The following is a 12,409-nucleotide window of genomic DNA, read 5'->3' on the forward strand; positions in this document are numbered from 1 at the left end:
CATTGTCCCCTGTCCCTCTATCCTGTGTCCCCTCTGTCTTTGTCCCCCTGTCCCCGTCCCTCTGTCCCTCTATCCCCTGTCCTCTTGTCCCTCTGTCCCCTGTCCCTCTGTCCCCCTGTCCTCTTGTCCCCCATCCCTCTGTCCCTCTGTCCCCTGTGTCCCCTGTCCTCTTGTCCCCCATCCCTCTGTCCCTGTGTCCCCATGTCTCTGTCCCCTGTCATTCTGTCCCTCTGTCCCTCTGTCCCTCCGTCTCTCTGATCCCCTCTGTACATCTGTCCGTCTGTCCCCCTCTCCCTTGTCCCCCTGTCCCTCTGTCCCTCTCTTCCCCTGTCCATCTGTCCCCCTGTCCTCTTGTCCCTCTGTCCCCATTGTCCCCCTGCCCCTCTGTCCTCCTTATCCCCCCCTCCCCATTGTCCTGTTTGTCCCTCCCTGTCCGTCCGTCCGTCCGTCTGTCCGTCCGTCCGTCCGTCCGGCAGCGCCTGCAGCTGCGCTACCCGCGCTCTCGGCTGTCGCTGTGTCGCGAGCTGCTGTCGCTGTCGCTGTCCCCGTCCCCTCCTCCATCGCTGCTGCTGCTGGACGGGCTGGAGCGCTACCTGTGCCCGTCCCCGGCTGTCCCTCGCTGTCCCCGGCCGTCCCCTCGCGGCTGGCGGCGCTGCTGCTGGAGCTGGCGCGCGCCCCCGCCGGTGTCCCCAATGTCCCCGCGGTGTCCCCGCGCAGGTGGTGGCGGCGCTGCGGCTGCCGCCGCCCGGGCCGCGCGTGCTGGGGACGCTGCTCAGGTTCTTCCCCGCGCGGTGTCACCTGAGGCGGACAGGGCGGGGGACACGGCAGGGGACAGCGACAGACGGCACCGCCGACGTGCGGGTGACGCTGCGGTTGCCCCGGGAGCGCCACGCGGAGGTGGCGGCTGCGCCTTGGGGACAGCGGGGACGGTGACAGCGACAGCGGTGGGACAGCGATGGGGACGGAGAGGGTGACAGCGATTGGACAGCCCTGGGGACAACGATGGGGACAGTGATGGGGACAACGATGGGGACAGTGGCAGCGAGGAGGAGTGGATGTGACACGGCCACCTCAGAGGGACACGGACTCAGTGTCACCACCCCACCTGTGATAGAGACTCAATGTCACCTTTCCATTGGTGACAAGGTGACACGGACCCGATGTCACCCCCCTCTGCCAGTGAGAAGGACGCAATGTCACCCCTCCATTGGTGACACGGCCACCCTAGGGGTGACACAGACCCGATGTCACCCCCTCTGCTGGTGGCAACGACGTGATGTCACCCCTCCATTGGTGACAAGGACCCCATGGGTGACACGGACCCGATGTCACCCCCTGCATCGGTGACACAGACTCAGTGTCACCCCTCCATTGGTGACAAGGACACCAGAAGTGACATGGACCCAGTGTCATCACCCTGGTGACAAGGATGCAATGCCACCCCTCCATTGGTGACAAGGACCCCATGGGTGACACGGACCCGATGTCACCCCCTGCATCGGTGACAAGGACTCGATGTCACCCGTCCATTGGTGACACGGACCCCATGGGTGACACAGCCACCCCCACTGGTGACACAGACCCGATGTCACTCCCCCTGCAATCGGTGACAGAGACTCGATGTCACCCCTCCATTGGTGACACGGACCCTGAGAGTGACATGGACCCGATGTCACCCCCCCATTGGTGACAAGGACATGATGTCACCCCCCTATTGGTAACAATGGGGTGACACCAGGGGTGACACGGACTCAGTGTCATCCCCCCACCGGTGACATGGGCTCAGTGTCCCCTCCCTGTCACTGGTGATGTCACCCCCCATCATTGGTGACACAGTCCCAATGTCCCCTCCCTGTCACTGGTGACACGTACTGATGTCACCTCCCCGTCACTGGTGACAAGGACCTGACGGGTTGCACGCCTCAGTGTCCCCTCCCTGTCCCCAGTGACAGGGAGGTGACAGGGAGGGGACACCAAGTCCCTGTCACTGGTGGCCTCCTGATGTCACCTCCCTGTCACTGGTGACAAGGACCTGACGGGTGGCACGAGCTCAATGTCCCCTCCCTGTCCTGTCCCTGTCCCCTGCCAGGCCCTGGGGACACAGCCTGGTGACACAGAGGTGACAGGAGGTGACACAGTGGTGACATAGTGCCAGGTGTCTCTGTCCTGTCCCCATCCCTGTCACTGTCCCCTGTCCCTCTGTCCCTGTCCCTCTGTCCCTGTCCCTCTGTCTCTGTCCCCCACAGGGTCCTGGGGACAAGGGCAGTGACAGGGAGGTGACACTGGTGACATTGGTGACACAGTGGTGACACAGTGCCAGGTGTCCCTGTCCCCTCCTTGTCCCTGTCCCTGTCCCTGCCAGACCCTGGGGACACACTGGTGACATTGGTGACACACTGGTGACACAGTGCCAGGTGTCCCCACGCTGTCCCCTGTCCTTCTGTCCCTGTCCCTGTCCTGGGGACACACTGGTGACATTGGTGACACAGTGCCAGGTGTCCTGTCCCCCTCCTTGTCCCTGTCCCTGTCCCCTGCCAGGCCCTGGGGACACACTGGTGACATTGGTGACACACTGGTGACACACTGGTGACACAGTGGTGACATTGGTGACACATTGGTGACATTGGTGACACGGTGCCAGGTGTCCCCACGCTGTCCCCTGTCCTTCTGTCCCTGTCCCTGTCCCCTGGGACACACTGGTGACATTGGTGACACACTGGTGACACAGTGGTGACATTGGTGACACGGTGCCAGGTGTCCTTGTCCCTGTCCCTGTCCCCTGCCAGGCCCTGGGGACACACTGGTGACATTGGTGACATATTGGTGACATTGGTGACACAGTGCCAGGTGTCCCCACGCTGTCCCCTGTCCTTCTGTCCCTGTCCCTGAGGACACACTGGTGACACATTGGTGACACGGTGCCAGGTGTCCCCTCCCTGTCCCTGTCCCCTGTCCTTCTGTCCCTGTCCCTGTCCCTGAGGACACACTGGTGACAGTGGTGACACACTGGTGACACACTGGTGACATTGGTGACACGGTGCCAGGTGTCCCCACCCTGTCCCAGCTGGGGGTTCCTGATAAGCCTTATCAGCCCCTCCCCCACCCTGCCCTGCCCTGCAGGGCCCCAATGTCCCCAAAGTGTCACCAAATGTCCTCAGGGCCTGTCCCAGTGCTCCCAATGTCCCCAGGGCCTGTCCCAGTGTCCCCAGTGTCCCCACATTGTCACAAAATGTCCCCAGGGCCTGTCCCAGTGTCCCCAAAATGTCACAAAATGTCCCCAGGTCCTGTCCCAGTGCTCCCAATGTCCCCAAAATGTCACAAAATGTCCCCAGGTCCTGTCCCAGTGTCCCCAGAGTGTTCCCAGGCTCCCATCCCAGTGCTCCCAGTTACCCCCAATATCCCCAAAATGTCCCCAGAGTGTCCCCAGGGTGTCCCCAGCTCCTGTCCCAGTCCCTCCCGGTACTCCCAGTGCCACCCCCAGTGTCCCCAGGTCCCGTCACAGTGCTTCCAGTTACCCCCCAGTGTCCCCCAGTCCCTCCCAGTATCCCCCAGTACCATCCCAGTATAATCCCAGTTACCCCCCAGTATCACCCAGTCCCTCCCAGTATCCCCCAGTACCATCCCAGTATAATCCCAGTTACCCCCCAGTATCACCCAGTCCCTCCCAGTGCCCCCCCAGTGTCCCCCAGTCCCTCCCAGTATCACCCCAGTGCCCCCCATTCCTCCTCCCAGTTACCCCCCAGTGCCCCCAATACCCCTCCCAGTAGCCCCCAGTACCACCCCAGTGTCCCCATTGTCCCTCCCAGTCCCTCCCAGTTACCCTCCAGTGTTCCCCAGTGCCATCCCAGTCCCTCCCAGTATCCCCCAGGACCATCCCAGTACAATCCCAGTTCCCATTCCCAGTCCCTCCCAGTGTCCCCATTTCCCCTCCCAGTCCCTTCCAGTGCCCACCCACTATCACCCCAGTGTCCCCAGTCCCTCCCAGTTACCCCCCAGTACCATCCCAGTTACCCCCCAGTGCCCCCAATACCCCTCCCAGTCCCTCCCAGTATCCCCCAGTACCATCCCAGTGTCCCCCAATACCCCTCCCAGTCCCCAGTTCCCTCCCAGTTAACTCCCAGTGCTCCCAGTGCCCTCCCAGTTACCCCTCAGTGCCCCCAATACCCCTCCCAGTCCCTCCCAGTGTCCCCAGTCCCTCCCAGTTACCCCCCAGTATCATCCCAGTTACCCCCCAGTGCCCCCAATACCCCTCCCAGTCCCTCCCAGTATCCCCCAGTACCATCCCAGTATAATCCCAGTTCTCCTCAGTTCCATCCCACTGTCCCCCTTGCTCCTCCCATTCCCGCTCCCAGTCCCTCCCAGTATCCACCAGTACCATCCCAGTCCCTGCCAGTGCCACCCCAGTGTCCCCAGTCCCTCCCAGTTACCCCCCAGTATCACCCAGTGCCACCCCAGTGCCCCCCAATCCTCCTGCCAGTCCCTCCCAGTATTCCCCAGTACCATCCCAGTGTCCCCCAGTATCCCCATTGTTCCTCCCAGTCCCTCCCAGTTACCCCCCAGTATCATCCCAGTTACCCCCCAGTGTCCCCATTGTTCTTCCCAGTCCCTCCCAGTTACCCCCAGTATCATCCCAGTTACCCCCCAGTATCCCCATTGCTTCTCTCAGACCCTCCCAGTATTCCCCAGTATCATCCCAGTTACCCCCCCAGTATCCCCATGGTTCCTCCCAGTCCCTTCCAGTTACCCCCCAGTACCATCCCAGTTACCCCCCCAGTATCCCCATTGTTCCTCCCAGTCCCTTCCAGTTACCCCCCAGTACCATCCCAGTTACCCCCCAGTGTCCCCACTGTTCCTCCCAGTCCCTCCCAGTATTCCCCAGTACCATCCCAGTTACCCCCCCAGTGTCCCCATTGTTCCTCCCAGTCCCTCCCAGTATTCCCCAGTACCATCCCAGTGTCCCCCAGTATCCCCATTGCTCTTCCAGTCCCTCCCAGTATTCCCCAGTATCATCCCAGTTACCCCCCAGTGTCCCCATTGCTTCTCCCAGTCCCTCCCAGTTACCCCCCAGTATCCCCATTGTTCCTCCCAGTCCCTCCCAGTGTCCCCCAGTATCACCCAGTCCCTCCCAGTTTGGCCGTGCTGGTTCCCAGGGTCGCCTTTATTGTACAAAATCATTAAAAACCCCAAACCAGCCCCGATTCCGTGCGCCCTCCCCATCCCTCTGCCGTGACGTCATTACACCCTGTGTGACATCATTGTGTCATGTGTGATGTCACTGCGCCCATGTGTGACGTCACCATATCGAGTGTGATGTCACCACACCCCTGTGTGACGTCGTCGTGTCACGTGTGATGACGCCACGCCCCTGTGTGAGGCCATGGTGTCACGTGTCCGTCTGTGATGACGTCATCGTATCACGTGTCCCTCTGCGGTGATGTCACTGACCCCCGTGTGACATCACTGTGTCACGTGTCCCCTCTGCGATGACGTCACCATGTCACGTGTCTGCTCCGTGTCCCCCTTGTGTGATGATGTCACTGTGCCCCCCCATGTGACGTCATCGCCATGTGCCCCTCCATGGTGACGCCATCTGTCCAGTCCATGTGATGTCACCATGATGTGTTGGACCCAATGGTGACGTCATTGTTATGGAGTGTGACAACACTGCAATGCATCCCCTTTACGATGACATCACTGTTCTCATGTGTGATGTCACTGTGACGTCATTCTTGCAAGTCCTCATCAATTGTGACATCATCAGCCCCTTCCATGTGACATCACTGTGACGTGTCCCCTCCTTCATGACGTCATAGTTCCGGCGTGCAACATCGCTGTGATGCTATGACGTCACTGGTCTTCCCGTATGATGTCACCATGTTGCGACCCCTCCATTGTGACGTAATCCGCCCCTTTCGTATGATGTCAGTGCAATGCGCTCTCCCAATGATGACGTCATCGTTCCAGAGTGTGACGTCACTGCAAGGCGTCCCCTTTGTGATGACGTCACTGTTCTCCTGCGTGACGTCACCGTGTTTGCATCCCCCGTGTCGTGACATCATCTGTCCTTTCCGTGTGATGTCACTGCAATGTGTCCCTCCTTGATGACGTCATTGTTCCTGGGTGTGATGTTGCTGCAACTCGTCCCCATGTGATTACGTCACTGTTCTCCTGTGTGACGTCACTGAGACATGTCCCCTCTGCGATGACATCACCGCATCCTGCCCCCTGCATCGTGATGTCATTGTCCCTTCCGCGTGTGACATCACAGAGCCGCGTCACCATGGCCGCCTGTGACGTCATCCCGAAAATTCCTTGCTTGATGACGTCGCCCATAATTCCCATATGATGTCATCTCATACAATGTGACGTCATCGCAGCGACACGGTCCTTCCACGATGATGACGTCATAGCCGCCGTGACGTCACCCGCCCTCCTCAGGAGCAGATGACGTAATGCGGGGGCGTGCCCCGCCCATTTCTGCTCCGCCCCCTTGGTGGGCGGGGCCAGGTTAGCGTAGGGGGCGTGGCCGGGCTGGCGGGGGGAGGGGCAGAGCAGGGCGGAGCCGGGGTCGAACAGCGTGTACTCGAAACTGGGCGAGGGGGAGGGGCCTGAGGGGGGGGCGGGGCCCTGGGGAGGGGTCTCGGAGCACGGAGGGGGCGGGGCCGGAGAGGGGGGAGGAGCCTCCGGGGCCCCGCCCCCTCCCTGAGCCGCCCCTCCCCCCCCCCACCTCCTCCACCGCGTCCTCGAGCTCCGGGGGGGGGGGAGGGGGGCGCAGGGGGGGGCGCAGGGGGAGCCCGGGCCCTGGCACAGCCACAGCTGGGGGAAGGAGGGGGAAAATGGGGTTAGAGAGCCCCGAAAACAGCCCAAAATACCCCAAAAATATCCATAAATGTCTACCAAAATATCCCCTAAATATCCTGTAAAATAGCCCCAAAATACCCCAAAAATATCCATAAATATCCACCAAAATATCCCCTAAGTGTCCCAAAAATATCCCCTAAATATCCCCAAAATATCCCTTAAATATCCACAAAATATACCAAAAAGGTCCCCCAAAATCATCCTAAATATACCCAAAAATATCCATAAATATCCACCAAAATATCCCCTAAGTATCCTGTAAATATCCTGTAAAATAGCCCCAAAATAGCCCAAAAATATCCCCTAAATATCTATAAATATCGCTCTAAATATCCACAAAATATCCCCTAAATGTCCCAAAAATATCCCCTAAATATCCCCAAAATATCCCTTAAATATCCACAAAATATACCAAAAAGATCCCCCAAAATCATCCAAAATATCCCCTAAATATACCCAAAAATATCCACTAAATATCCACCAAATATCCCCTTAAATCATCCAAAATGTCCCCAAATTATCCCCTAAATATCCTCCCAAATATCCTGTAAAATATCACCAAAGTATCCCCTGAATAGACTGAAAATATCTCCAAAAATATCTCCAAAAATGCTACCTAAAGATCCCAAAAAATAGCCCCAAAATATCCCCAAAATATTCCTTAAATACCCACAAAATATCCCAAAAATATCCCCAAAAATCATCCAAAATATCCACAAAATATCCCCAAAACATCCCCTAAATATCCTGTAAAATATCCCCAAAGTATCCCTAAAATACTCCAGAAATATCCCTAAATATCCAAAAATATCCCCTAAATACCCTTAAATACCCACAAAATATCCCCGAAAATCATCCAAAAGTGTCACCAAATATCTCCTAAATATACCCAAATATCCCAAAAATCCCCCCAAAATATACCCAAAAATATCCACAAAATATAAAAAAAATCCCCTAAAAATCCCCTAAAAACACCCAAAATATCCCAAAATATTAATAAATCCATAAATATCCCTAAAATATCCCTTAATGATTCCAAAATATCCCTAAAATTTCCGCGAGTACAAAAAACACCCACCAACCCCATAAAAAACCCAAAACCCCAAAGCCCAAACCCCAAAAACTCCAACCCAAATCACCCAAAAACCTCCCAAACCCAAAAACCCCCACTTCCCCCAAAAACCCCAAAACCCCCAATCCAAAAAAACCCCCACCCCAAATTCCCCCACGTCCAACCCCACAAAAATCCCACAAACCCCCCCAAAACCCCCAAAACCCTGAAACCCCAAAACTCTAAAAAATCCCCCAAAACCCCCAACCTCAAACCACAAAAACCCCAAAAACAAAAACCCCAACCCCCAAATCCCCAAACTTGACCCCACAAAACCCAAAACCCCCAAATCCCCAAACCCCCAAAACCCCAACCCCCCCACACACCCCAAAACTCAAACCCAAAACCCCCCAAACCCCCAAACCCCCAAAAATCCCAATCCCCAAAACCCAACCCCCCCCCCAAACCCCCACCCCAACCCCACCCCAACCCCAAACCCCCCACCCCAATCCACCCCCACACCAAACCCCAACCCCAAACCCCACAACCCCCACTCAAAAACCCAACCCAAACACTCAAACCTCAAACCCCCAACCCCCAACCCCCAAAAACCCCAACCCCCCACAAAACCCCAACACCCCAAAACCCCAACCACAAAAACCCCAATCCCCCCAAAACCCCAATTCCAAAACCCCAAAAACCCCCAATTCCAAAACCCCCAAACCCCAAAACTCAAAACCCAAACACTCCAAACCTCAAACCCGCAATCCCCAAACCCCCCACAAAAACCCCAAAAACCCAACCCCCCCACAAAAACCCCAAACCACAAAAACCCCAAACCCCAAATCCCCCAAAAATCCCAAACCCCAAATCCCCCAAAAACCCCCAATTCCAAAACCCCCCAAACCCCAAAAATCCCCAAACCCCAAAAACTCAAAACCCAAATCCCCCCCAAAACCCCAATTCCAAAATCCCAAAAAACCCAATTCCAAAACCCCCAAATCCCAAAACCCCCAAATCCCAAACCCCAAATTCCCAAACCCCAAAAATCCCCAAACCCCAAAAACTCAAAACCCAAACACTCCAAACCTCAAACCTGCAATCCCCAAACCCCAAAAACCCCAAACCCCCCACAAAACCCCCAAAACCCCCAAACCACAAAAACCCCAAACCCCAAATCCCCAAAAACTCAAAACCCAAACACTCCAAACCTCAAACCCGCAATCCCCAAACCCCAAAAACCCCAAACCCCCCACAAAAACCCCAAACCCCCAAACCACAAAAACCCCAAACCCCCCACAAAAACCCCAAAAACCCCAATTCCAAAACCCCCAATTCCAAAACCCCAAAAATCCCCAAACCCCAAAAACTCAAAACCCAAACTCTCCAAACCACAAACCCGCAATCCCCAAACCCCAAAAAACCCCAAACCCCAAAAACCCCAAACCCCGCACAAAAACCCCAAACCTCCCACAAAAACCCCAAACCCCAAAAACCCCCAAAAAAACCCCAAAACCCCCAAACTGACCCCAAATCTCACCTGGAAGTTGCCGCCGTAGTTGCTGAAGAGCCCCTCGAACTCGCGCTCGGGGCCCGGCACCGGCGGCCACAGCTTGGCCCGGAGCGTCCTGGGGGACCCCAAAACCCTATAGGGCACCCCAAAACCCCACAGAGCACCCCAAAATCCCACAGAGCACCCCAAAATCCTATAGGGCACCCCAAAATCCTATAGGGCACCCCAAAACCCCACAGAGACCCCCAAAATCCCATAGAGACCCCCAAAACCCCACAGAGACCCCCAAAATCCCATAGGGCACCCCAAAACCCCAGAGAGACCCCAAAACCCCAGAGAGACCCCCAAAATCCTATAGGGCACCCCAAAATCCTATAGGGCACCCCAAAACCCCAGAGAGACCCCCAAAACCCCAGAGAGACCCCCAAAACCCCACAGAGCACCCCAAAATCCTATAGGGCACCCCAAAACCCCAGAGAGACCCCAAAATCCTATAGGGCACCCCAAAACCCCAGAGAGAGCCCAAAACCCCATAGAGACCCCCAAAACCCCATAGAGACTCCCCAAAATCCCAGAGAGACCCCCAAAATCTATAGGGCACCCCAAAACCCCAGAGAGAGCCCAAAACCCCATAGAGACCCCCAAAATCCTATAGGGTACCCCAAAACCCCACAGAGCACCCCAAAATCCCATAGAACCTCCAAAATCCTACAGAGACCCCGAAATCCTACAGAATCCCTGAAATTCCCCAAATCCCCCCTGCTGCCATCCACAGCTTGGCCCGGAGCGTCCTGGGGGAACCCCAAAATCCTATAAGGCACCCCAAAACCCCAGAGAGACCCCCAAACCCCACAGAGCCCCCCAAAATCCTACAGAACCTCCAAAATCCTACAGAGACCCCAAAATCCTACAGAGACCCCAAAATCCTACAGAACCTCCAAAATCCTACAGAGACCCCAAAATCCTACAGAGACCCCAAAATCCTACAGAATCCCCGAAATCCCCCCTGCTCCCATCCACAGCTTGGCCCGGAGAGTCCTGGGGGGACCCCAAAATCCTATAGGGCACCCCAAAACCCCAGAGAGACCCCCAGTCCCTCCCAGTCCATTCCAGTATGCCCAGTACCGGTGGTGTCCCAGTGCTCCCAGTCCCTCCCAGTATATCCCAGTTCCATTCCCAGTATCCCTCCCAGTCTCCTTCCCAGTCCCTCCCAGTATATCCCAGTCTATCCCAGTATATCCCAGTATATCCCAGTCCATCCCAGTCCCTCCCAGTCCCTCCCAGTCCATCCCAGTATCCCCAGTACCGGCGGTGTCCAGCAGTCCTAGTCCCTCCCAGTCCCTCCCAGTATATCCCAGTCCCTCCCAGTATATCCCAGTATCCCCAGTATATCCCAGTATATCCCAGTCCATCCCAGTTCCCCCAGTACCGGCGGTATCCCAGCAGTCCCAGCGCTTCCAGTTCCATTCCCAGTATATCCCAGTCCCTCCCAGTCCCTCCCAGTATCCCCAGTATATCCCAGTATATCCCAGTATGTCCCAGTTTCCCCAGTACCGACGGTGTCCCAGCAGTCCCAGTCCATCCCAGTCCCTCCCAGTCCTTCCCAGTATATCCCAGTCCCTCCCAGTATATCCCAGTATATCCCAGTCCCTCCCAGTTCCATTCCCAGTATATCCCAGTCCCTCCCAGTATATCCCAGTCCCTCCCAGTTTCCCCAGTACCGGCGGTGTCCCAGCAGTCCCAGCGCTCCCAGTCCCAGCAGCAGCAGCACCAGCAGACAGGAGAGCCCCAGGGTCACCGCGTCCAGCTCTGGGGACACCGGGGGGGACACGGGGGGGACACGGGGGGGACACCGGCTCAGGGACACCCCCAGTGCCCCCCAGTCCCTCCCAGTCCATCCCAGTCCCTCCCAGTCCCTCCCAGTCCATCCCAGTCCCTCCCAGTCCCTCCTGCTGTCCCTGTGTGTCCCCAAGTCCCCTCCATGTCCCTGTGTCCCCTCTGCATCCCCTCAGTGTCTCCTCATTGTCCCCAAGTCCTGCTGTCCCCTCACTGTCCCCCCTCAGTGTCCCCAAATCCCCCCATCCCTCAATGTCCCCCCTGTCCTGTCAATGTCCCCTCATTGTCCCCACATTGTCCCCTCAATGTCCCCCTGTCCCCTCGATGTCTCCAAATCCCGCCATCCCTGTGTCCCCCCCATTGTCCCCTCAGTGTCCCCGAGTCCCCCCTGTCCACTCAATGTCTCCAAATGCCCTCATCCCTCACTGCCCCCCCATTGTCCCCACATTGTCCCCTCAGTGTCCCCACATTGTCCCCTCATTGTCCCCTCAGTGTCCCCCTGTCCCGTCGATGTCCCCAAATCCCGCCATCCCTGTGTCCCCTCACTGTCCCCCCTCCGCGTCCCCTCACTGTCCCCATTGTCCCCCCCATTGTCCCCTCATTGTCCCCCCCCATTGTCCCCACAGTGTCCCCTCCGTGTCCCCTCACTGTCCCCCCCATTGTCCCCCCCATTGTCCCCCCCATTGTCCCCGCTGTCCCCTCCCTGTCCCCTCACTGTCCCCATTGTCCCTCCCATTGTCCCCCCGCTGTCCCCTCCCTGTCCCCTCCGTGTCCCCTCCGTGTCCCCTCACTGTCCCCTCACTGTCCCCTCGATGTCCCCTCACTGTCCCCATTGTCCCCGCTGTCCCCTCCGTGTCCCCTCAATGTCCCCTCCCTGACCCCTCACTGTCCCCATTGTCCCCCCCCACTGTCCCCTCACTTTCCCCTCTGTGTCCCCTCACTGTCCCCATTGTCCCCCCCCACTGTCCCCTCACTTTCCCCTCTGTGTCCCCTCACTGTCCCCATTGTCCCCCCCCACTGTCCCCTCACTTTCCCCTCTGTGTCCCCTCACTGTCCCCATTGTCCCCCCCATTGTCCCCTCATTGTCCCCCCCCATTGTCCCCACAGTGTCCCCTCCGCGTCCCCTCAATGTCCCCTCACTATCCCCA

General features: G+C 57.4%; 1 protein-coding gene across 1 annotated transcript in view; it reads right to left on the reverse strand.

The window, feature by feature from the left end:
* Positions 1–5,136: 5,136 nt before the first annotated feature.
* The window catches only part of EPOR (erythropoietin receptor), a 37,648-nt gene continuing 30,375 nt past the window's right edge, over positions 5,137–12,409 (reverse strand). Inside the window, exons 17-19 of the mRNA XM_074533981.1 lie at positions 11,147–11,234; positions 9,453–9,540; positions 5,137–6,816 (exon numbers count right to left, since the gene is read on the reverse strand). Of these exons, the coding sequence (XP_074390082.1) occupies positions 6,349–6,816; positions 9,453–9,540; positions 11,147–11,234 (644 nt within the window). The 3' untranslated portion in view covers positions 5,137–6,348. The remainder of the gene's footprint in view (positions 6,817–9,452; positions 9,541–11,146; positions 11,235–12,409) is intronic.

This window comes from Zonotrichia albicollis, unplaced genomic scaffold, assembly GCF_047830755.1.
Source record: "Zonotrichia albicollis isolate bZonAlb1 unplaced genomic scaffold, bZonAlb1.hap1 Scaffold_205, whole genome shotgun sequence".
Taxonomy (NCBI): Eukaryota; Metazoa; Chordata; class Aves; order Passeriformes; family Passerellidae; genus Zonotrichia; species Zonotrichia albicollis.